Source organism: Cheilinus undulatus, linkage group 17 (assembly GCF_018320785.1).
Source record: "Cheilinus undulatus linkage group 17, ASM1832078v1, whole genome shotgun sequence".
Classification (NCBI taxonomy): domain Eukaryota; kingdom Metazoa; phylum Chordata; class Actinopteri; order Labriformes; family Labridae; genus Cheilinus; species Cheilinus undulatus.
In genome coordinates this window covers 5,000,466-5,024,999 of record NC_054881.1, presented here as the reverse complement: position 1 = coordinate 5,024,999, position 24,534 = coordinate 5,000,466, and the positions used below count along the sequence as shown (strand labels likewise).

The 24,534-nt window shown below is 39.5% G+C and overlaps 1 protein-coding gene across 1 annotated transcript; it reads left to right on the top strand.

The window, feature by feature from the left end:
* The first annotated feature begins 6,989 nt into the window (after positions 1-6,989).
* ckmt2a (creatine kinase, mitochondrial 2a (sarcomeric)) lies at positions 6,990-22,737 on the top strand. Its single transcript, XM_041811600.1, has 10 exons — positions 6,990-7,085; positions 11,747-11,929; positions 15,996-16,194; positions 17,568-17,663; positions 17,767-17,988; positions 18,928-19,013; positions 21,262-21,385; positions 21,823-21,957; positions 22,160-22,285; positions 22,416-22,737. The coding sequence occupies exons 2-10, from the start codon at positions 11,787-11,789 to the stop codon at positions 22,530-22,532; spliced, it is 1,248 nt and encodes a 415-aa protein (XP_041667534.1). The 5' UTR covers positions 6,990-7,085; positions 11,747-11,786; the 3' UTR covers positions 22,533-22,737.
* Positions 22,738-24,534: the final 1,797 nt, after the last annotated feature.

Below are 24,534 nucleotides of genomic sequence, written 5' to 3'. Positions count from 1 at the left end.
TTGAGGGAATCATCATCAGAACCTTCAGCTAAATGTTATCTACCAGAACTAAAGGGGGCTTTCACATTAGGCCCAGTTGTTTCAACTGTGCCGAGGTGTGATTCCTCCCCCTCCCCCTTCCTCCGCTGGCTTGCTTTCACACTTACAACATCGAACTGTACCCGGGCCCACTTACATATTTACTCCGTCTGAAACAGCAGGTGGCGGTATGTACGTAGCTGGTTTACAACCCCAACAAGGAGGAGAAAGAAGAACCACTGTCATCATGACCTGAGCGACAATTGTTTTTGTTTTGACTTGGCAAAAAATCCATCCTGCAGCCATGGATGATTTAAAATCTCTTTTTAAGATGTCAGGAACTTTGCTCTTCGTATCTGCACATCTACTACAGCTCAGAGGGTTAAATGGGCTCGCGCTGCACAGATACAGTGGTTTTTAAGGTGACAGGAGACTTTTATTGCCTTTGCACCTCCTCTCACTGACTCCAGCTTGTGTTCATCTGTAAGGTGAGTCACAACAGACCGTTTATTGACTGGACTCTGATGATTTCCGCCCTTTATTGAGAAAAATGTGAACAAACTGCTCTGCTGTGGAAAGAAGTTTAGCTTTTATGATGACGTCATAAAGCTGATACAATCTCTGTCCCGTATCTGGGTTCGGTTCGTTTGCATTCACACTACCAAAACGAACTGGACTTTGGGCTCAAGTGCACTCGTATCCGGGACCGGGCCCCTAGTGTGAAAGCACCCTGAAGGAACTTCAGAAGATACTAGAACAATATCCTGGACTGGACTGTATAGAATCCCCTCTTATGGGAGCCTTATTCAACAGCATCACCAGCATGTTTCAGAATAATTAGGAAACATTGAAAACAATTAGATTCTTCCCACAGACCTAAACCATGCTCGTTAGGCTAATTGGTGACTCTAAATTGCCCGTAGATGTGAGTGTGCATGACTGGTTGTTTGTTTCGTTGTCTGCCCTGTGATTGACTGATGACCAGTCCAGGGCATACCCCACCTCTCACCCAGTGACCCAAAATTGGATAAGGGATGTAGAAAAAGGATGCGTCACTGACTGTGAAGAGACACTGATGTAATCTGGGGTGATACAGAAGGAAACAACCCTCAGACCGCAGGCAAGAGACGACAGCGATCAGCCAGTTTTCAGTTTCATTTCTTGTAAATTTACAACTCTATAATTTCATAAAATTATGACTTTATATACTTTGAATCTTCTAGTTAATAATCTAAAAATTAACAGCTTTTTAATCTCAACCATTAAGTGTTTGGTATCTTAGAAATTAACAAATAACATATCCTCAAAATGAACACACCCTTTTGTTTTTTTATATGTTCAGTGGCCCTAATATGCCATCAAAAACCATGCTGTTCACATTCCAGTTTACAAAAGTTGATTAAACATAGCTCTGTTTATATTTCCGGACAATCAAAATCCACACATCCTGGCTTTTTGTCATATTTTGATTTTGAAAAATGTCCTGCTATAATTGATCCTGTTAATTTTCTCTTTTTGCAGAGATTTGCCTCTCAGGTTTCTGACATGCTCAAGATTTTCCTCTGTTTAATTTTCTTTATGTTCTAATTAGCTGTAATTGCCGGATTATTGATTTAAAAGAACTCTGACTTGTTTTAGCATGACTTTAAAAAATCCTGTTTTTGCTGTTGTATTTTTCCGTGCGTTTCTCTGTGTGATGTACAGATATTTACACACAATAAAAGTGAACTATGATGGAGGTTTTTCATGACCTTAATGCTGGCCTTACACCAGAAGACTTTGCTAAAACTCTTCAAAGACTCTAAAAAGACTGACACCGGAGATCCTCTCACATCTAAAGACAATTTGTCAGCGAGTTGTTGAGTTTTTAGTCTCAGACTCAGATTTTGTAAAGACTGTCAGTCACTAACAAGAAGACTAGAATACGACTCCTTTTGACATTATTTCCCATCATGCATCTGGTGGAGATTCATAACATTTTTTAAGTAGAGAACAAGATGAAGAAGGAGACGGAGATTATATTTGAGTTGATACCTCTTATTAACCTTATGTAGCACTGAAACCTTTCTACAGTCGATGGCTGTTTTCGAATTGGCCTACTGCATACTCCTGCCAAACGCAGTATTCAGTGTGTATTGCACACTGCGTACTGCGATCGACAGTAGTATGCAGTAGGACTGCCAGTCAAACATTATTGTGTAGTATGCTTGGACTGGTTTCGCTGGTTTCCGCTATACAGAAGTACGTCGTACCCTGGTCGATTGCAGACGACGCTGCAGTGTTTTCCATCCATTTACATACAGAAAAAATCTGGGAAGTGCTTTTATTTGATTTTTCGGGATTTTTGTAGCCGTTGTTTTTAGCTTAGCATGTATAGTGCTGTAAAAGGACACACCTGACAGCAACTGTCCAGGAAAAAAAAAAACAACAGTGACCTCATTACAACTTATTTTGCATAGTACATGTTAGAAAGGTAAAGATAAAAAGTAATGGCACTTCTATTTGTAACCGTCAGCTGCTCCGGTGAAAGTTTTGCCACTCTCCGCCATTACGAACTCTTACCTAACGCTTTGCATTGTGGGTAACAGTAGGCGAAGCAGATTGGTCCGATGCATAGTGTGAAATTTTCCTGAATCAGTACATCATCCGGGTTTTTTTGGCATTGTTTGTTCATACTACATTCTGGGCAAATCAGTACGCAGTGCTAGTATAGCAGGTGAATTCGAAATGACTAAAACATGGACCACGAGGAGGACTTCCATTTTGTCTCTCGACTTCCGGTTGTAGCGCTAAATCGCCTGATAGCTGTTTCGAAGCGCTAGTTTTGGGGCTTTTATTTTGTACCAAACTCCAGTCAGCCAGTTTAAATTCCAAAAACAGTTTAGTGCGGTGCCTTGTTGGTGTTTTAAAATAACACATTCAATATGTTGAAATAAAGAATAACATAGAAAAATTGATCCGATGTTCTAAAATCATTTACATCGAGTAGAAATGAAAGGAAACTTCAACACCGAAGCAACTTTGTGTGTTACTGCAACAACCGAGGAAGTATCCTGGAAACACTTATGAATAAAAGTACCCTGTAAGAGATATTAACTCAAATATGATCTTTATCTCCTTTTCCACCTTTGTTCTCAAAAAATGTTGTGAATTTCCAACAGAATCAACAGACTACGTAGTTTTGGCACATTACTGCCTTCTACAGTCTGAAATCGTAACTGCTATTAAGGGGTGTCCCATTTCTAAGTCACAGGATGGCCCTTACACTTGGCTTTTAGGGGCGAGTTAAGACTACGGGTTGAGCTAGAGGGAAAACTGAGAGTTAAGGGGAGAATTGGGTATTCAGCCTTTGTCCCATCTCTACAGGACCTCTGGAGCTCAGTCAGGATGACCATCAGGTTCACCTGTCTTACTAAGAACCTTCTCCCTTGATTGCGCAGTTTGGCAGGGAGACCAACAGTTGCAAGCATATTGCATTTAAGGTAAGGGATGAACATGACTCATGACTTTGACGTGAGATCTCCAAAATCGAATGAGTTCGTAGTCAGAGTGGACATTTATGCAAAGTTTGAAAAGAAATCCATAAAGCGAGTGGGCAACATGGGGCTTAACGACCCTCAGCCAGACCTACAAACTCCAAAATCAAATGATTTCATCCTTGAGCCAGAGAGGATTTTCATGCAAAGTTTGAAGACGATCCCTCTTGGCTACGGCGTAACCACCATATACTTTGGGGGGGGGGGGGCAATCTTTCCCCCCCTATTATATCTTAATATGTGACATATGATATGCCCTCCTTTTATGAACCCTGGCTGTAGTGGATCCGTCTCTCGTTATTTCTGATTTACTTTCAATTTAGGAAAAACAAGGGAAACAACACTGTGTGACCACCCCTCTCCCGATTGTACACTTGGTTGAGCCCGTAGATGCCGGCTTCGTTTGAAGCCACTGGTGGTCATTATGGCCATAAACAAATGGAGGCAGGAGCCAAAAGAAGGAAGCAGGACCAACAGGCGGACATTCGCCTTTTTGTTCAGACGGTAAGCAACTAGACACCTGAAAAGTAGTGCCATGGTCAAAAAGAGCGCGCCAATGTTTGAATAAATGTGAAAAAATATCACGTTTAAATGGCTTCAGTATTAAAGCTAGGTAGCTAGCATGATGCCCTGTCAGAAAATGGGCTGAATAATGCTCCAAAACACGCCGTCAGCTCCTATCGTGCTGACGTCATCTCACCCTCTGCGTGTTCAGTGGCTGCATGACTGACAGACAGCTGGAGTCACAGACCGCTTCCCATTGATAAGCCTCTCTTCATTCATGTTGGGCTTTAAAACCTCAAACCTGTTGACTCCTGGTCTGGCTCTGCTCATAATGTCGGTTTGTTTTTGTAGTCAAGCTAAATACGATCTGATTTTGAGACGGTTTGTTTTATTTCGAAAGTCACTGGGCTTTTTTTTTAGGCAGTTTCCGTGCACAACTTCCGGTCCCGCTCGATCTGCCCTACGCTGAATTTTATGCATGAAAACTTGTGCATCGCTACGGAAGAATATTAGGACCACTGAAAAAAAATTTGAGACAATTTTTTTTTTTTCAATTGTGAGAAAAAAGTCAGAATTCTGAGAAAAAAGTCAGAATTCTGACTTTAATCTCACAATTGAAAAAAAAAAAGTCTCAAATTATTTTTATTTTCAGTGGCCCTAATACTCTTCCGTACATCGCAGCTCCGGCATCCGGCAAAAATAGGATGGTTGCGTATCAGCAGGACCGCGACGGAGCGGATCCAGTGTAAGTTGACGCACTGACTTTAATGAAAACCTATCTGATACGGTGCCGTGGATCTGGAGGCTTAATTTAAGGCTTAACTTAAAACTTTTAAAATGTATTGTAATGTATCATGTATTTCAATTGAGTGGGCAATATTAGGAACACTTTTCTATAAAAGAGAAAACGTAGTATTATTACCTTTTTCGATAATTTCAACAAAAACTGAAAATGAAGGACCTTTGTAAAATTTGAATTTAGGGCAAAGTTGTTGTATTGGATTGTAATAGATTGTACAGGCATACCTAATGAATTCTATGTCTATATTGTTATGTTAACTATTACCTGACAAAGTGGTTTAAGTGGTTAAGTTCAAATTAAAGAAGTGAAACTTTTCTGCCTGTTTTCATAAATACTAAAAAAGTACATGTCATTATAAGAGGTCAGCCATTTTCAATATCGACCATTTTCCATATGAAACTTAACTATCACCCAGGCCTAACTCAGGCTTTACTTGTTTATGTGTTTTGTTGCCTGATACACAATTAAAACCAAGATTTAACATTTAATTCTAATTTAATCTATGATTTCATTCACATGAAACTTTTCAGTGTAAATGTGCAGACATTTATTTTGAGGCAAATCAACAAAATGTCAATTCACTTTGACTTACTTAAAAGTCCATAGCACATTTTCATTGTTTCAATCACAATATTTAAACCAACATGCTTTAGGTATGTAAGTTTTCCTCATTGGAAGCCATCCTGTTTGCTGCTATGTCAGAGAAATTGCAGACTGTTCTTTAAATGTGAATTCAAATGGTCAATGTATTCCTCAAAACTGTTCTAGATGAGCAAATCTTCATCAATATATGAAAATTGTGAATTATGGGAAGTGCACTTAAAAAATAATATCTGGGGAAGGGCTCACATTTGGACCCCCCCAATATCTATACCATGGTTACACCCTTGCCTCTTGGTGTGCTTTAGATGTTACATTCAGAAGAATTCCCTGGATTAACAGATGGACTGATGCACAGACAACCTGAAAACATGATGCCTTTGGCCGCTGGCTATCAACAGCATGGTGGCATTAGAATGAGCTTTCTATGAATTTAAGGCTGCTAATACCAAAGTACACAAAGAGATAAAAATGGAAGATTTACAGCTTTAATGTCCTCTTTTATTATCTAAAGCAGGGGTTCTCAACGTTGGGGTCGGGACCCCATTTTGGGGTCACGAGACACTGAGAGGGGGTCTCCAGATGCCTTTAAAAAACCAAGAACATTTTTGAATCACACTGTTGTCACTTTCACCAATTTTGCCTAATTGTAACCAATTTTTATCATTTTTTTCCACCAGTTTTACCAAATTTAACATATGTTTGAAACTTAAAACCCATTTTTTGTCCATTTTAAACCTTTTCTACCACTTTCTTCTGCATGTTGTTGCCACTTCTAACCCAAATCTTGCCACTCTCTGCCTATTGTTGGCTCTGTTGACACATTATTGCCACTATTAACCCCATTTACCACTTTTTAAGCCACATTTTTGCCTGTTTCTGACTATTTCAGCCTCCACTAACCGTTTCTTGCCAGTTTATATAAATTTTTTTATCCTATTTCACCAAGTATCCACCTATTTTTGCCACTTTAACACCATTTGAGCCATTTTTAAATCTCCTTTTACCATTTGATATGCCCATTTTTGCCATTTTTGCCACTTTTATCTAATTTTTGGCATTTCTTACCCATTTCTGCTACTGTTAAAATCTAATTGTACCACCTTTACCACCATTTTTTGCCATTATTAACCAATTTTAGCTATTTTTTAAGTATTTTAATTCTGTTTTTAATGTTCATGGCTGTGTTTGACCACCTTCAGGTACAGTGGGGGTCCCCGGTCTCTGGTATCTTTATTTTGGGGGTCGTGAGCTGAACAGGTTGAGAACCCCTGATCTAAAGAATACATCTCTTTTTTTGTATGTCTTCATTGGTGTTTTAGCTGCTCGGTGACACTGTCAGGGTCAGAGTGTGTGAGAAGCAGGAAGAGATTAGTGCATGTGTTTTTGGCTGGAGTTGAAAATATCAAGGTCAAACTGGACGCTGATATTGGACCCCGGGTGGTCATGGTTTATCACGGCTCATGTTTGTGTCCTTCCATTGGTTTGTAACGGTTTGTCTCTGAACTTATGATTGGCCTGGAGGTTTTAATCCCACGTGAGGGGGTGGGGCCCCCGCTGAGAGGAGGGTGAAAAGCTCTTCACCGGGACACCTTCAGCTAGAAGGCAGAGCAGCTTTTCTACAGGTACAGTACCTCTATTTCTTATTTCTTGTACCAAATATCCACAGATGTAGACATATCTCAGGATTTTTGTGAAGTCATTAATAGAGCTTTATAGAAGACAGTTCAGTTCAGCTGTTTTTGCATGTTTGCAAGAATTTGACTGGCTTTTGCAGAGGTGTGCATGCTCAAATGTGCAGAATACTTTGAATTTAGATGCTAGAAGCAGCATGTGATGACATTTATTCTTCAAATTGTGCACAAGAAAACAGGAATGTTATGCAAGATTGTGACTTATATCAAAGAAAGCATTGCTGTTAAAGCAACCCTCTTCAGGGTGGACTTTTCTGGATCATTTTTAGTCTCACATCCTCCCCTGAATGTTTTATTTAAAGTATCTGAGGTGGTGTTAACTCAGTGTCCTTTAGAGAGGACGAAGCTGCTCTCCTGTCTTGCATCTACTCACGAGTTAAAAGGTCACAGTGAGCAGGGAGGGGAGGCTGATCCCAGGTCTGTACTGGTTCTGGGGTAATCCTGACCATAAGACCATATGATCCAGCTGGACAAGGCCTGATCGTGGAGTCTCCTGAATGTCTGCTGATGGTTTGAGCTCTAAACTCCATCGCCGCTTCAGTTTTTCACCCCTAGCTTCTTTGCATGTTTCCGTCCTGCTGACTTGGCCTCATGGTCCGGTCTTGTGACAGTTCAGAAATGTCACAGAGCCAGAGATGGTTTGTTTCTTGGCACCGGGTCCTGGCAACTCCACTGGCCTCAGCTGAACTATAAATAATTCTCCCTCTGACAAAAAGTGTCTGCTGTCATTTACCTCGAAAGACGGGGACAGGATTAAATATTCTGGGAGATAATTCAGCATCTGCAGCTTCTTTAGTGTGGATTCTATGAAGTTATGATTGAAAGAGCTGATGAGGATTATTATAAATCAGTCAAACATTTCTTCACAGAACTGCCTCTATATAAAGATACAGCCACCGCCCACTGTGTGTGAAAGACAAGCTTCAAAATGACCTCTAGTTTGGCTCTCATCGACTATATTTCATTACAGAGTTAGAGTTAACATCCTAATATCAATTAAGGTCTTTACACCTCCACAGCTACAGACAGGTGTCTCTGGGTACCTGCTCCTCCTAAAGCATTAGTGCAAATGAAACCAGTCCTCCTGTGTGCTAATGCTAAGAGGCTAAGAGCATCAGCCAGAGCCCCTAGCAGCCTAAGCTTGTTACAGTATTTAACAAAAAACCCTGTGGGGGTGGTCAGAGCTGGAGGTTCAGGTTCACACCCAGCTCTGAGATTCAGGAGACACTTTCACACTGAATCAGGCTTTTACTGGCTTTTTCACAGCCTTCCATCACCAGGCCGTCACACGTTTTCAAGACTTTTTATTTGTTAGGCCAGCTTATCAGCTTAGTCGCTAATCTACAACCCCAATTCCAAAAAAGCTGGGGCGCTGTGTCAAATCTCACAGACCTATAGTTTAAGCACGATAGAACAGCGTTCTCAACTCTGCTCAACCAGAGAGCCAAATAGTGGAAAAATACCTTTGCAAGAGTCATGATCTATTGGTGAAAAATGCCTAAAAAGGTTAAAGTGGTAGTAGAAATATGGTGAAAGTGGCAAAAACATAGCCAAAACTCAGTGAAAAATGACTAAAACGGGCAAAAAGCAGCATGAAGGTGGTAAAGATGGGCAAAAAGCTATAAAGAAGTGGCAAAAATGGGGGGAAAAAGTGGCATATGATGGCAAAAGGCAGCTCATATGGGCAAAAAGGGGGGAAAATGGGCAAAAAGTGGCAAAGGGGGGCTAGAGGAGGAAAAATGTGTGAAAAGGGGCAAAAATAGGGAGGAAAAAGTAGGAGAAACAGGCAGAAAGAGGCAAAAATGGGTGAGAACTGATGTAAAAAAAGAGTTACAGGAGGCAATAATGGTCAAAAGCTGCAAAAACGTAGCCAAAAAAAAAAACAGCTGAAAGTGACTAAAATGGGCAAAAAGCTCCAAAAAGGGGCAAAACGGGGAGGGAAAAGTAGCCAAAACCAGCAGAAAAAGGCAAAAATGTGTGAAAAGTGATAAAAAATGAGTTACATGTGGCAAAAATGGTCAAAAGCAGCAAAAACATAGCCAACACTCAGTGAAAAGTGACTAAAACGGGCAAAAAGCATAAAGGAGGTAAAGATGGGCAAACAGCTATAACAAGGTGGCAACAAAGGAAAAAAAAGTGGCATTTAATGGCAAAAGGCAGCTTATATGGACAAAAAGTTGTAGAAAATGGCAAAAGAAGTAAAAAAAAGCAAAAAGCAGGACAAAAGTGGCAAAAAGAAATGGTAAAAATAGGCTAAAAGCAGCAAAAAATGGATTAAAAGTGGCCAATTAAAGCCTACTGTACAAGCGGGGGAAACAAACATGTTAATGTGACTTGCAGTGGAGCCTTTCTGAGGTCAAAGTTTCCTTTTTTAAGGATTTCTGGGGGAGTAATTTTCTAATTAAGACATAAAAGAGCCACATGTGGCTCGTTGAGTAACACTGCCATAGGACATAAGCAACACATCAGATGTTAAAACTGAGACATTTTACAATTTCATGAAAAATTTGAGCTTTTTGAATTCGATGGCAGCAACAAATCTTAAAAAGTAAGGACAGGGCACAGGCCTGCCCACAGAATTGGCTGGGCCCCTGAAAAACCCAGAGTGGTCCTCCTCAGGTGTGCATGTGTGTTGGATCATTAGCTTTGGTGCCAGCGTCCTGGCTAACAGTTCCCTCATTTTGGAGCTGAAAATGTGTCGAGCTTTTACTTTGCTCCGATGTTCAAATTACTTATTCGTACCTCTTTAAGCCCTTTTCTCCACTGTCTCCACCCAGTTATGCCACTCTTTTATCAGTTTTTGCATCTTTTAACCTATTTTCACAACTTTTTAATCCCTTTCAAAAATGTTGCCACTGTTTGTCCATTTTGTATTTATAACCCACTGTTGCCATTTTTGCCCCTTTTGACACCTTGTGGCCCAGCTTTGCCACCTTTTCACAGCTTTCACAATCTTGTCGCCCATTTCTGATATTCTTTAACCTTTTTTGATTAATTTTTTGTCACTTTTGATGCCTTTAACCCAATTTTGCCCCTTTTGATACCCCATTTTGCCGCCTTATAACTATTTTCACAATCTTTAGCCCATTTTTTTGACCCATTTTGCCTTTCATAATTAATTTTGCCAGTTTTTGCCCCCTTTGCCCCCCACACCTTGTGGCCCATTTTTGCCACCTTTTAACTGCTTTTCACAATCTTGTCGCCCATTTCTTATACTCTATCACCTTTCTTTATTTGTTTTTTGTCACTTTTTGATCCCTTTTGACCCAATTATGCCAGTTTTTTAACTGCTTTTCATAATCTTTCCATCCATTTTGAGTGGTACTTTTGCCTAGTTTTATCCAGTTTTTGCCTTTTCTGATACCTTTTCACTCGCTTTTGGTTCTTTTATCCCTTTTTAACACCTTTAGACCATTTTTTTGGCCACTTCTTCCGCTGCTTTTCACAATCTGTTTACCTGTTTTTGACCCTTTTTACCTTTGTGCCATATTTGATTCCCATTTTTGGCACTTTTATCCTTTTTCTGCTTCTTTTATCCAATTCTTGCCACTCTGCAACCATATTTTTCCACTTGTCTGCCAGTTTTTTGCCACTTTTAACCCATTTTGCTAATTATCCCTTCTTTGTCTCTTTTTGCATTTGCTATTTTCCCCTTAAAGTTATTTCCTTTTTTTCTGCTTTATTTTCTGGCATCCATTTGTCCACATAATGGCCTAACAGTGAAGTCTGACATTATTTTCTAAATGCCTTAGCCGATGAGCCCTTTCATACTGTAAACATTACCAGAAAGAAAGGTAAATATGTTTAAAGAAAAGGGTTTACGCTTTCATTTCTTTGATATCCTGCGGTGTCCATAAAACGTGGTTATCCCGGGTTAACTTTATAACGGGCCATGTTGTCCTTGCCTCCATGGACCCTCTGGTATAGCTGGGATTTTAGTGATCTGGGGCCTCAGGCAGCACTGCTACAAACAGGCACGAACCATCTGGACTATCATAAAAGAAAAAATGTGGCAAAAAAGACCCAGGACTGTTGAGCAGCTAGAATCCTACATCTGACAAGAATGGGACAACATTCCTCTCCCTAAACTCCTCACTTCACAGACATTGCCCCATCCCTACTTTTTTGAGAGGTGTTGTGGCCATCAAATTCAAAATGAGCTAATATTTCTCATGAAATGTTAAAATATTTCAGTTTCAACATCTGATATGTTGTTTATGTTCTGCTGTGAACTGACAACCATTGACTTCTGTTTTTATTTGTATTTTACACAGTGCCCCAACTTTTTTGGAATTGTGCTTGTATTTCTGTTAAGAAGCTGTGACAGTGAGGGAAAACTCTTTACGTTATGGAGGTGCAAATTAGCAAGCTACCTGAGATGCTGTTTATCTTGAGGAGAAGTTTCTCTCCCACATTAGAGGTTAAAATCGCTGCAACAAGGACAGATTTTCTCTTTTCCTGTTTATTTAAAGATCCGGTTCAACTGAGACACTAGCCTGTATGCCTTTTCCCCCCTCAAAGCTTTATAATCGACTCATTTTGGTGATTTTTTTTTGCTAAAGAATTGTGTCTTTCCTCTTCTTTCCCTTCAGCTCTTTTGCTTCTTACTGAGACTTCCTGAGTAGCAGAAAAATGGCGGGCTCTTTCACACGTCTGCTCTCTGGTCGTAACGTGCTGCTGGCCAGCCTGGGAGCAGGAACGGTGGCCACCGGCCTCATGATGAATGAGAACAACTCCCTGGTTGCTGAGACGAGGAAGAAGCTCTATCCTCCAAGGTAAGACAGGTGTTAGTGACCATGGCATGGGTCACTGACACATCTGTGAAGGCAGTAGTAAAACTGAGGTACTGGAGGTCTTGGAGCGACATATTCCATCCAGATGACGTCTATTTCAGGGACGTCCCAGCTAATTTCAGACAGACAATGCCAGGACACATTCTGAATGAGTTACAACAGCATGGCGTCACAGTGAAAGTGGGCAGGGCTAGACTGGCCTGCATTCAGTCCAGGCCTGTCCAGTCGTAAAGCGCATATATGACAACTGAAACCCAACACCAGTGATCATCAACTGGCGGCCCGGGGGCCACATCAGGCCCCCCACATCGTCCCATCTGGCCTCCAGAGCATCATCAAATTCAGATCATGTGCAGAGGAAAAGATATGTTCTGGTATTTTTACTTTATTTTATTTGTAGATAAGCTCCAGCAACTCCAAAAACAACTCAGATTGAAATGATTTAATCAGGATTACTTTATGTTTCTTTTTTTTTTTTTGGTCAGAAAACCACATCTCAGCTGTAACTAGCAAATATTATGCATGTTAAACATGAATTTATCAGTCCATTCCTGATAAAACTTCCATTTTCTATGTTAACTTTTGGCTTCAGGAATCTTGTGGCTGGCTGTGATAAATAAGACTGATCTCACTGTTAGAGCCTCATAATTACATATATTTGATAGAAAATTAAACATTTAAACAGAAATATATTAACAAGACCATTTTAAAATATGTTGTCATTATGCTGTAATCAGCTGAATGTAAGTTGAAATGATTTTTCAAATCACTGTCTTCTATCTTTATTGTATATTTACACAGCATCCCAACTTTTTGGGCTCTGTGGTTTTCATCGATTAGACAGTAGACACTATTCTTCAGACAGATGATAAAGATATCCAAGCACAGATGCAAAGGGCTTCCTTAAAATCGACCACAGGGTGCGTTCACTAGACTAAATGTTCAAGGCTGGCCTCAGATCTGATGACCCAGCTTTAGGAATGTTTGAAAACACAAAAATGACCTTATTTGACGGAGAATGAGACAGATTTAGAGAACAAACGTGTCAGAGTTTATTTGAGGTCCTTTGAAAAGCTGACCTTCATGGATGAGACAGTCTGACTATAATTATCTGCATTAACTCAGAGAGCGACTACGTCCGACCTGCATCATTCACACATTCAGGAGATCGACTCCAACAATAGAAGCAGCTCGGCTCTGACGTCTGAGGTACTGAGGAAGCTCAGGAGCTTCTGGGTTCTTTTATTCACAAGTCAAAAGACCCACAATATTACCTGTTAAAGGACGTTTATTTACAGATTTCAGAATAAAAGGACTCATCTGCACCAAGGACAAAATAAAACAACCAATCAGTGACTTTATCCTCCTGAGACCCAGCATGCATGAGGACATTTCATTCAGGCTTTCCTGCAACATAGTAGTAACATCTGCTGTTAGAATTTTCTAGATAATTGACCAAAATGTCCTTTTAAGTTCTGGTAATTAGCTTGAAATGTTGGAGGAATTTACTACAAATTTTTCCAAGAATTTTCATGGTAATTTTGGGGATACGTTTGTTTATTATTGGAGAGTTTAGTGGAAGTTTGGAGGAAATTTGCTTTGGTTTTTTTCGGCATTTTCATTGGAATTCTGAAAAATCTTCTTGCCTGTGTGGGGGAAATTTTTCTGAAAATTTCAGGCATTTTCACAGAAATTTCAACATGTATTTGTAATTGTGGTAATTATTGATTCGAACTTTGTGAGGAAATTTTCTTGATTTTTATTTTGTATTTTCATGGAAATGTTGGGAGGTTGGATATATTTTTATAGGGAATGTGATTGGGAATTTGGGGCAGGGGTGTCATTTGAAATTATCAAGAAATTCATGAAAACTCCAGGAGATGTGTTTTACTGTTTCAGGGGAATTTTCCCAAATTTTGGGGAATGTGTTTGTCCATTTTTAGGAATTTGGACATTTTGGGGAATTTTAAGGTATTTACAGTAATTTTGGGGGGCTTTTTTTGGCTTGAAATACTTTGGCTTTATACCAGTCTCGCTGAAATATTCTCCAAATATTTCAGCGAGAATATCTGCTCTAAAACTGATCCAGGTCTGTATTTTCTGCAGAAACCGGACCTTCAGGAGATCTGCAGACACCATTTTCATATAAAAACCACTTCCTGTTCAGAGACGAGGCTGAGCTTCTGAACTCATCAGGTCCTACTGATCCCAAATCAGTGCAAGAGACTAAAAACAAACAAAAGTCCAGGTTTCAGGAGGTTAAAGCTGTAAATTAGTGCACATATTGATGTGTTTGCTCTCCATTAAGCAGAGTCACCTCTCAGACTTTGACTTTGCTCTTATTGCACGTAGCCGTACGAATATTTGGCTCAGCAGGTGTGAAATATCTGACAGCAGCTGACTCTTTAGCTCCATTCATGACAGCTTGGTAGCTTCCTGTCCCCTTTGTCTTTATTTTAACAAAATGGCCACCTCATATTTAAAGCTGACATTGCTCTGCATTCTACGGAAGCCCTGAAGGAATGCAGATAAAACGTTACAGCTAGATAGCTCAGTGATATTGCTGACATCTGTACAGGGATCAGGGATCATTATCCAAACAGGGCATGCTGGTCAGGTGCTGAACCCCTGTCTGTGGCTGTGGTCAAGGAGCATCTGCTAAATGACTGAAACTTTGCATGTGGTTTGGGTTGTTTTATTAGGATCTGGACAGGTTTATGCCATTATTTCATCATAACATCCCCTGCTTGCTCATCACAGGGAATTATTAGTTAATCTAGGAAAACTAGTTTTGTTATTCCAAGAAAGGGAAGTGGAATTTGTATGTCTGGATGCATGTCTGATCAGGGCTTCCATAAAGTTAAATATTCAAAAATGCTTTCTTTTGCAATTTTAGTCAGTGCCATGCATAAATCTGACATCAGTTTTACACTGTGGTTGAAAATGTGAAGTAAAAGTCATGCATTAATCATCATATATCATAGATAATGTAGAGATGATCAATACCACTGATGATATTTGGAACATTGTCATTTCTTCCATAGATCGTGGTTAAAATAGAGTGATTGATTTTGATAGTTTCCTTCAATCCAGTAGACCGAACTCTACGCTTGATAATGACAGGAAGGCTGAAGTTTGGCCGCTGTAGACAGGAGCTGTTTCTTACAGGTGTATCCTACAGTAGAAACACATCAGACTGATCTGTGTGACCCTGTGTACTGAGTAGTAAACATTTGAGAGTATCAAAGAGCACAGGGGTCACCGCAGGAGAACTGGCGCAGGTTTGAGTATCGCTGACGCTCTCTGGTTTCATCTGAGTTACCTTTCACTCACTCTCTCTCTCTCTCTCAGTCTCACGATCTCTTAGTTTCTCACCCTCTCATATCTATCACCAGGTTTATAGGTTTAAGCAGTAATGGAGAATATGTCTCACTTTACAGCCAATACACTTACTTTCTCTGAGCCAGGCGGTTGCAGCGTCTATGCTGAAATGATAGGCTGACTGCAGGGGAAAGGATGACAGATTTGATGACGATTGGTCAAATGAGGATGTGGCAGAACCTGATTAGTTGAGTACTTGAGAGAGTGAACGGCCATAATCAGCTGATCACCAGAGCAGGGAGAGAAAGAACAGAAGAAGGGAGGGATATGAACGAGTGGTGACTAATGAATACGTAGAAAACTGTTCAGCTGCTGCAGGGAAGTGATCAAGCCCTTTACTTTATCTTTTTTTGGTATGATTTTAGATAATGACTTATTGATCCATCGTTGATATCCATAAAATCTTTCTATGCTTTGTATTTGTATAAATATGTTATCCACCGCTATAAGCAGATAAAAAAAGTTATAAAGTGCTTTAATTGAATCTTGTAAATGTTGTTTGAACCCTGATTTTTACTATTTCAAGCAGTCAGTTTTGGGGGTTTCCTTATTTAGCCTGCAGATAAAAGGGTTTTGATAAAGGATGATGTTTAGAAATACTTCACTGAGCATAAAAGTGGATTTCGGTCTCAAAGCTTACAGTCTCACAACCTTCCCTCTCCTGCAGCTCTGATTTCCCAGACCTGAGGAAACACAACAACTGCATGGCCTCGGCTCTGACCCCGGCCATCTACGCCAAACTGAGAGACAAGTTGACCCCCAACAACTGGACCCTGGACCAGTGCATCCAGACTGGAGTGGACAACCCGGGACACCCCTTCATCAAGACGGTGGGCTGTGTGGCCGGAGACGAGGAGAGCTACGAGGTGAGACAGCTCTTCACGCTTTTTGTGATCTGGTTTTAAAAATCCAGGAGATGGGAGTCCATGCAGGCCAATTTCTAGAAAAGTTGGGACTATTTTTGATCAATATAAATGAAACAGAATGCAAAAATATGACTTTTTTAAACATATATTTAACTCAAAACAGTACAAAGACATTATTCCTCACTTTTTAACTTCACAAACTTTTTTAAACTGTTAATATGTGCCCCAATCAAGTCCAGTTTCCCCCCTTGATGAAGATTTGAATCACTTCTAAATGGTTTCTAAAAAGGCAGTAGAATAAGAAATCAGTAAGGTCAAAAAACACACAAAAGAGAAATGAAGTTCAGCATTAGTTCATGCAGGAGACGGTAGTCTTACACCCAGTCACGATCAGCTGACAGTCAGCTGATCCCAATTATCTCCTCCCAGCTCCCACAGCCAATCACAGCTCTTCCTCTCATTTAAATATGATATACCTCTCACTAATCCCTGCTTGCATCAATGCTGATGCACCACACTGCTGCTGCTGACAAAGCTTCACCTCCTCCACCCCAGCCTCCTCCTTTATAGCATAAAGCCTGTTGCACCCTCAAATTCAGGTTCATGCTACTCAGGATGAAGTGCTTTTAATCAAGAATTTCTTTTCAACTTTTTAACTGTGATGCATTTAATCCATATTGTCATTAATACATCTATCCATATGGGGGTTTCTAGCCATGAACTCCCTGGAAAGTCGAAGCATGCTGCTTGACTAACTCAGGGAACATCGTTAGAGCAGAGCATTCTCTGCAGTGTAAAACTGTAGATCAACTTTACAAAAACACATACTTAAATGTATCACGAGTGTTCCTGACTGAAATCTCTCTTATATAGTGGAGATTAACATGCAAATACTCGAAAAATCATAGTTAATATAGCCAGAAATTAACATGCAAAAACTTGAAAAATCAAAGTTAATATAGCCAGAAATTAACATGGAAAAACTTGAAAAATCAAAGTTAATATAGCCAGAAATTAACATGCAAAAACTAGAAAAATTTAAGTTTATATATCCATAAATTTACATGCAAAACCTAGAAAAATTTAAGTTTATATATCTAGAAATCAACACACACCAAAAAAAAAAGTTCAAGTGTACATAGTGTTCCTGACTGAACTCTCTGTGTAGTAAAGATGTGAAACACCTTAGGCTGTATAAACATGGACGTTTCTCAGTGATGTCACTCACTGGTCTCGAAAGGGTAGTTCTGAAGCCAGCGGACAGCAGTGGCCTGCCTCATGTGAGGAAGTGTGGTTTCTTTACACTCCTACATTAATGTTACTAGAGCAGAAACCAAACTTCCACTCCTTACTCTGTCTCCTGTTCCCTTCAGGTGTTCGCTGAACTCTTCGACCCCGTCATCAAAGACAGGCACAACGGCTACGACCCCCGAATCATGACACACCCCACCGACCTGGATGCTTCCAAGGTGTTCACACCGCCACACCCGGGTCTTACCCTCCATCCACCTTCTCTTTCTACACATACGAACCTTTTTTCCTCTCTTTCCCTCTTGTTTCCTCTCCTTCCAGATCACCAGCGGCATGTTCGATGAGAAGTACGTCCTGTCCTCTCGTGTCCGTACCGGTCGCAGTATCCGCGGTCTGAGCCTCCCCCCGGCCTGCTCGAGGGCTGAGCGCCGTGAGGTGGAGCGGGTGGTGGTGACGGCGCTGGCCGGCCTGCAGGGGGACCTGGCAGGACGTTACTACAGTCTGGGAGACATGACGGAGAAGGAGCAGCAGCAGCTCATTGATGTGAGAGGAGAATCCCAGAGATAAAGTCATGATAGAAGAATGTTAGATATCCTGTATTAATTAGGCTCCGTTTTAACATTGCTCTGTTCTGATTATTTCACGCTGCGTTACCAAAGGATCACTTTTTGTTCGATAAGCCTGTGTCTCCTTTACTCACCTCGGCCTTCATGGCCAGAGACTGGCCTGATTCCAGGGGGATCTGGTAGGTTATCACAGTTTAGAGACATCCCATTCTAGAAATGTTAGTGCTGCAGTCATGCAGGGAAGTTCAGAGGATTTTTAACCTCCTCTCTAAGTTAGCGACCTTGTCTTTAAAGTCCTCTATATCCTCTCCTCTGTCCTCTTCAGTAAAAGGAGAAACAGTCGCTCTTCTTTACTCTCTCCTCCCATGATAACAACTAAATTCTGATCCCATACCTCTATAAAATAACATGCATCTAAATTTTTCACCAAGCTTCGAATCCAGTCCACCACTTGCTCCTTAATTTGGCAATGCATGGAAAAAAGATCAAATCAGTTAAGCTCCTGATACCCTTTTCCACCAAGTCGTTCCAGCACTGGTTCAGAGCTGACCTTTGACCCTGCACCAGGTCTTTGTTTTCCACAACTCTTGGCCAGAGGAACTGGTTCCAGCATGGAACCAACTTCTTTGGAGCTAAAGGGAAAGAACCAGTTTATGTTGTGGCCTGCGTTCTTACTTTGGGTGCTGGGGTGGAACTGGAATGTGCAATAGCAGTGGCCTTTGGAGTAATGGGATGATGTAGATGTTGGGGTCCAGGTCCTATTACTGAACCAGCTCCAGCTCTATCTAAGCACCGGTCCTGGAACTGGCTTTGTGGAAAACAGAAAAAGTCAACTGCATTAGGTTTCCACAGTTTTAGAAGTCCTTCCTCCTCACTTTAACTTCCTCCTCCTGTTCTCTACCCCTCCCACCTTCAGGACCACTTCCTGTTTGACAAACCGGTCTCTCCTTTGTTGACCTGTGCCTTTATGGCCAGAGACTGGCCAGACGCCAGAGGCATCTGGTAGGGTTTCCTCAGCTGGTCTGCATGTCTGCTGTGAGACTGATTCTGCATTAACACGCCCTCATTTCTGACAGCAGTGATGGGAACTTTGACAGAGCTGGATCGTTCAGTTAGAAGAGTCGTCTCTTTTCTGAATTAAAACCACTCTGGCTTCATTAAATCAACATTTTCCAACCTATGATAGACATGTGTAAACATATTTAATTATCACTAAACCCTTTAATTCCTGGAAATAAGACTATTTTTGTGACGTCTGGGAAGAAAAAGGAAAGGATGATGGCTCCACAACGTGCAACATTAAATTTAGGGCCACTACACAAAATAAAATATAAAGAGGATCTAGTGATTTGAGGCCAAAAGGTCAAATTTTTAAGAAAGATTTTTGAGATTATGATGTCTTAAATGAACAAGAAAGACAGACAATTTGAGTTTAAATGTCATAAATTTACATGGAAACAATTAAAAATGTCAAGTTTCACAGTCATACACTCACATAAAATCTTGAACATCTAAAGTATAAAAGGCCATCATTTAAATATAAACACTCAAAAATTTTAATGTTTACAAATTAATGTTAAAAATGTCACTTTTTAAAGTCTTAGATTTCAAAGTTAAACAAAAAATGTAAAGTTCTTGTCATTAACCCTCAAGTAAAAACCTTAGAGTTTAGAAATTAATAGATATAATTATAAAAATCTAGGGTTAAAGTTTATAAAGTCCTAAATTAACATGTAAGAACTCAGAAAATTAAAAGTTCATCTTGAATTTACATGAAAAACTTGAAAACGTATATAAAGTAATAAATTAACACCTAAAAAGTCATCAGTTAAAAGGGAATTAAGTCAAAAATGTACAAGTGAAAGTGTAAAATTAAAAGTTCATTAATTTACGTGTAAAAAATGAACATTTATAATTCATAAATTCATAACTGAACCTTTAAAAAAGTAATGAAATTAACGAGCAAAAACACAAAATTTTGATTCTTTTTATTTTACCTGTAAAATCTTAGAGATAATTTTTTTATATAGTCATACATTTACAAGCAAAAAATTTATAGTCTTGAATTTACATTAACAGACTTGAAAATTTATAGTTTCTTAAGTACTAATTTAACTTAATTAACTTAATTTATAAAAAGTCATCAAGTTTATAAATTCATAAATTTACATATAAATCTTAGTTAATATTTTATAAAGACATAAATTTACAAGTAAAAATGTAAAATTTAAAGTTCATAAAGTCTTAAATTTACAGATAAAAATTCAAACACTTAAGAGTTTTTTTAATTCCTAAATTTACGTAGAAATAGCAAGGGTTGACTTTTATAAAGTCACAGATTTAAAGCAAAAACTACAGATTAAAGTTTATAAAATACTAAATTAACTAATATTATTTGTCTTAAAGTTAAGTCTTAAAGTCTTCGATTTACATACAAAAACTCAAACATTCAAAGTACATTCAAACATTCAAATTTAAAGTTATAATTTAAATCTAAAACTCAAAATTTAAAGTTGATAAAGTCCTAAATTTACATATAAAAACTCAAACATTTAACGTTTTTGAATTCATAAATGTGCTTATAAATATCTAGACTTATACATTTTAAGCAAAAACTTATTTCTCATCTCAAAATTTAAAGTTAAATTTAAACTCCTCAAATTTAAAGTTTATAAAGTCATAAATGAAATCATTATGAAGGAGTAAATTTTCAACAACACAAACTGAAGACAGCGGCTGGATAGTTTACAGAAATGTCTCTTGTCAGAGCAGACGAGTATAAAAATGTGATGATTTTGGGCTAAAATCACAAATATTTCTTTGATGATTTTCCCAAATAAAAATTATTGTTAGATTACTGAGAGGAAAATGGCTTCATCTACTAAGTTCCACACAGTCAAATGTTTTTGGCTTTATAATCAAAACATTGTAGCCTATGGCTTTTTAAACTTTATTTTTTTTCTCAAAAATGACTGATCCTCCTTATTAATAAATAAATAAGTAAACTTCAGAGTGGCCCTAATACAGCGTCCTGGTAACAGATGGGAGTCTGCTCTGATTGAAGGGACAGCTTGTTCCAGAGTAATGCATGCCTTCATGAACATTATATACTGGATCTAACTTGTATACATGCATGGTGTGTAAAAAGACTTCCTCTGGGCTTCAGTCTCTGTGATTTTGTTTCTTCCTCCATGTGTCGTCTCTGTTCATGCAGAGTTCAGTGTCTTTACCTTTAGCTCGCTGTCTGCAGGCACAACAACGAGAAGACCTTCCTGATCTGGGTGAACGAGGAGGACCACACCAGAGTCATCTCCATGGAGAAGGGAGGGAACATGAAGAGAGTGTTTGAGAGATTCTGCAGAGGACTCAAACAGGTACAGCACAAAGACAACAAGGACACAAGCTTCAGATCTACAGAGACGAATATAACCTTTTGGAGTTTTTGTGCACTGTTATGAAAAAAACCCAAAAGAGTCCATCTGTTTTCATCGTCCACATCTACATTTGCCTTTGACTCTAACAGTCACTAATGAAATTGATAAAGCAGCAGCATTACGACCATTTGAGGAGGAACATGTTGCAGAAATTAGATGCAAACAGTGTTACTATTGATTTTTGATGTTCCTCTATTGTGATTTCTGATCTCAGGATTAGCATCATAGTAACCTTCTATTGTTTCCATGTTTATAGTTTACATCCCACACATGGGCCTTTGCTTAATCTTAAAGTGTAGCCACCAAACTCTTGTTTGTGTTTAACAGTGACATAAAGGGTGTATATTTTGATCATTTACTACTGTGATGTGTCTCAGGTGGAGCAGCTGATCCAGGAGAGAGGCTGGGAGTTCATGTGGAACGAGCGTCTAGGCTATGTCCTCACATGTCCCTCTAACCTGGGAACTGGGCTGAGGGCGGGCGTGCACGTCCGCCTGCCTCTCCTTAGCAAGGTAACACATGCTGCACATACCTGGACTCTTTCTCAAGAGTACAGGTGTAAAATCCTCCTTTTCTGTTCTATTGTTATCATCTCTGCGCCTGAATGAGCAAAGGCGCCATACTTTTTCCAGCTACTACGTCCCAGCTAAAGTCCTTTTCCAGTCTGTTTAGGGAGTCTATAAACATTTACAAATGTTTACAATGCCTTTGCAGGACGCACGATTCGGCAAAATCCTCGACAACCTGCGTCTGCAGAAGAGAGGCACAGGAGGAGTGGACACTGCAGCGGTTGGAGACACGTTTGACATTTCAAACAACGACCGTCTGGGCAAATCAGAGGTCAGAAACCCTCCACCATACTGCCTTTAAAACATACAGATCATTGTTGTGTGTGCCATATGTGATGTGGTTTAGTGTCCAAAGCTTGATGGGGGTTTTCAGCCTTTTTTGTTGACCTGTATCTCCTCAGGTGGAGCTGGTGCAGCTGCTGATCGACGGTGTGAACTACCTGATCGAGTGTGAGAAGAGGCTGGAGAAAGGACAGGACATCAAAGTCCCGGCTCCCATCGCTCAGTTCAAGAAATAAACTCTCTGTGTTAGCGATGTAAGCAGCAGGAGGAGCAGCTCCCTCTGATACCCTCAGAGCTGAACATTTCTTTACTCTTCTGGGAAAGATTGTAAATCTTTAGGGAAACCTAATCTTAGACATGATGTGCTGTTAGGGAAAACTCTACCTCAGGTTAAGGTCTTCACTGTAACCCTGACTTCAATAAAGTCCAAAATAGTCAAAACTGTGGCTGTGCTGTTTTCCTTCACTCCTCATTGATTAACAACCTGAAAATGTTAAAGTTTTTACAGGCCTGATTACTGCCAGACCTGTTGGATCTGGACTTCCTTTTAATAGAACCTGTCTGAAGAAGTTCAGTAGGCTATAAGATCTCAAAAAGGAACACATCATGGCGCCTTCTAAAGAAAGTCAACAACAGGTGAGAAACAAAGTAACTGACATCTATCAGTCTGGAAAGGGTTACAAACCCATCTCCAAGGCTTTGGGACTCAAGCAGACCATGGTGAGAGCCATTATCCACAAACAGGGAAAACTTGGAACATAGGGGAACCTTCCCAGGAGTGGTCAGCCATTTCTAAGGCTTTGGGACTCCAGCGAATCATTGAAAGAACCACTATTCACAAATGGGGAAAACTTGGAACAGTGGTGACCCGTCCCATGAGTTGCCAGCCTTTTCTAAGGCTTTGAGACTCCAATGCAACACTATGAGAGCTATTATCCACAAACGGAGAAAACTTACAACAGTCATGAAACTTACAAGGAGTGGCCGGCCATTTGTAAGGCTTTGCGCCCCAGTGAAAACCATAAGAGCCATTATCCACAAATGGGGAAAACTTACAACAGTGGAAAACCTTCCCAGGAGTGGCCAGCCACTTCTAAGCCTTTGGACTCCAGCAAATGAATGTGAGAGCCATTATCCACAAATGGGGAAAACTCTGGTTATGCAGAAGGACAATGATCCCAAACACACCAGTAAGTCCACCTCTGAATGGCTTAAGAAAAGGAACTTTTTGGAGTGACCTTGTCAAAGTCTGGACTTAAATGTAATAGAGATGCTACATGACCTTAAACAGGCCGTTCATGCTGGAAAACCCTCCAATGTGAATGAATTTAAACAATTCTGCAAAGAAGAGTGGGCCAAAATTCCTCCACAGTGATGAAAAGGACTCATTGCTAGTTTTCATACATTTTTGCTTGAAGTTGTTTCTGCCAAGGTTGGAACAACAAATTATTAAGGAGAAAATTACTTTTTCACATAAGGCTAGGTAGATTTGGATGGATTTTCCCTTAATGAATGAAATCATCGATTTAAAAACTGCATTTTGTATTAGCTCAGTTTATCTTTGTCTGATATTAAAATTAATTTATGATCTGAAACAGTTTATCAGCTGTCAGGTTGAGATGAAAGCTGTTGTCATCAAATTAACCCTCAGAAATTTTAATATTAGTCACACCTGTGCTGCCAAGCATAAAAAGTGCTTTTTAAGGGAAAGCTATTAAAAAAATTAAAAATTATTATATTCTACTGTCATTGAGCTACTTTGTTTCACCTACAACTGAGCTAATTATTAATTTTAAATATTAAAAGATTTTAACCCTTTAACTTAGTTTTTTTTATGCCATGTTTATAGATGGAAAAAATGAATTATTTTCAATATAGTACATGCAAAATCATTTTTGTTTTGTATTATTACAGCCTGGGATATGTCAGTGATAAACAGCAACACTGATTTTTATGCATTATAATTTTTTGCATGTTTTTTCTCCATATGCCAAATATGATCGAAATGGCGCCATCTGGTGGAGAGTAGTAGAAATGATCAATACCAAGCCAAAAGCCCAGATTAACACTGATATATTAAAAATGTATGCATTATGCTTTAATGGAAGCAAGATTTTAAAAATATTGCAGTTTGAATGGGTTTCAATGACGCACTTGCTGTTAATGGTATGAGTGTAACTCTTTCTTGTAGACAGTGTATTTTAAAGTTACTGTAGAATGGGACGTAGCTGGGGATTG

Excerpts from the sequence above, each read along its gene's own strand:
- ckmt2a (XM_041811600.1), top strand. The coding sequence starts at position 11,787 with ATGGCGGGCTCTTTCACACGTCTGCTCTCTGGTCGTAACGTGCTGCTG. Across the intron at positions 19,014-21,261 it reads CCAGACGCCAGAGGCATCTG|GCACAACAACGAGAAGACCT; the intron begins GTAGGGTTTCCT and ends CGCTGTCTGCAG. Across the intron at positions 21,386-21,822 it reads TCTGCAGAGGACTCAAACAG|GTGGAGCAGCTGATCCAGGA; the intron begins GTACAGCACAAA and ends GATGTGTCTCAG.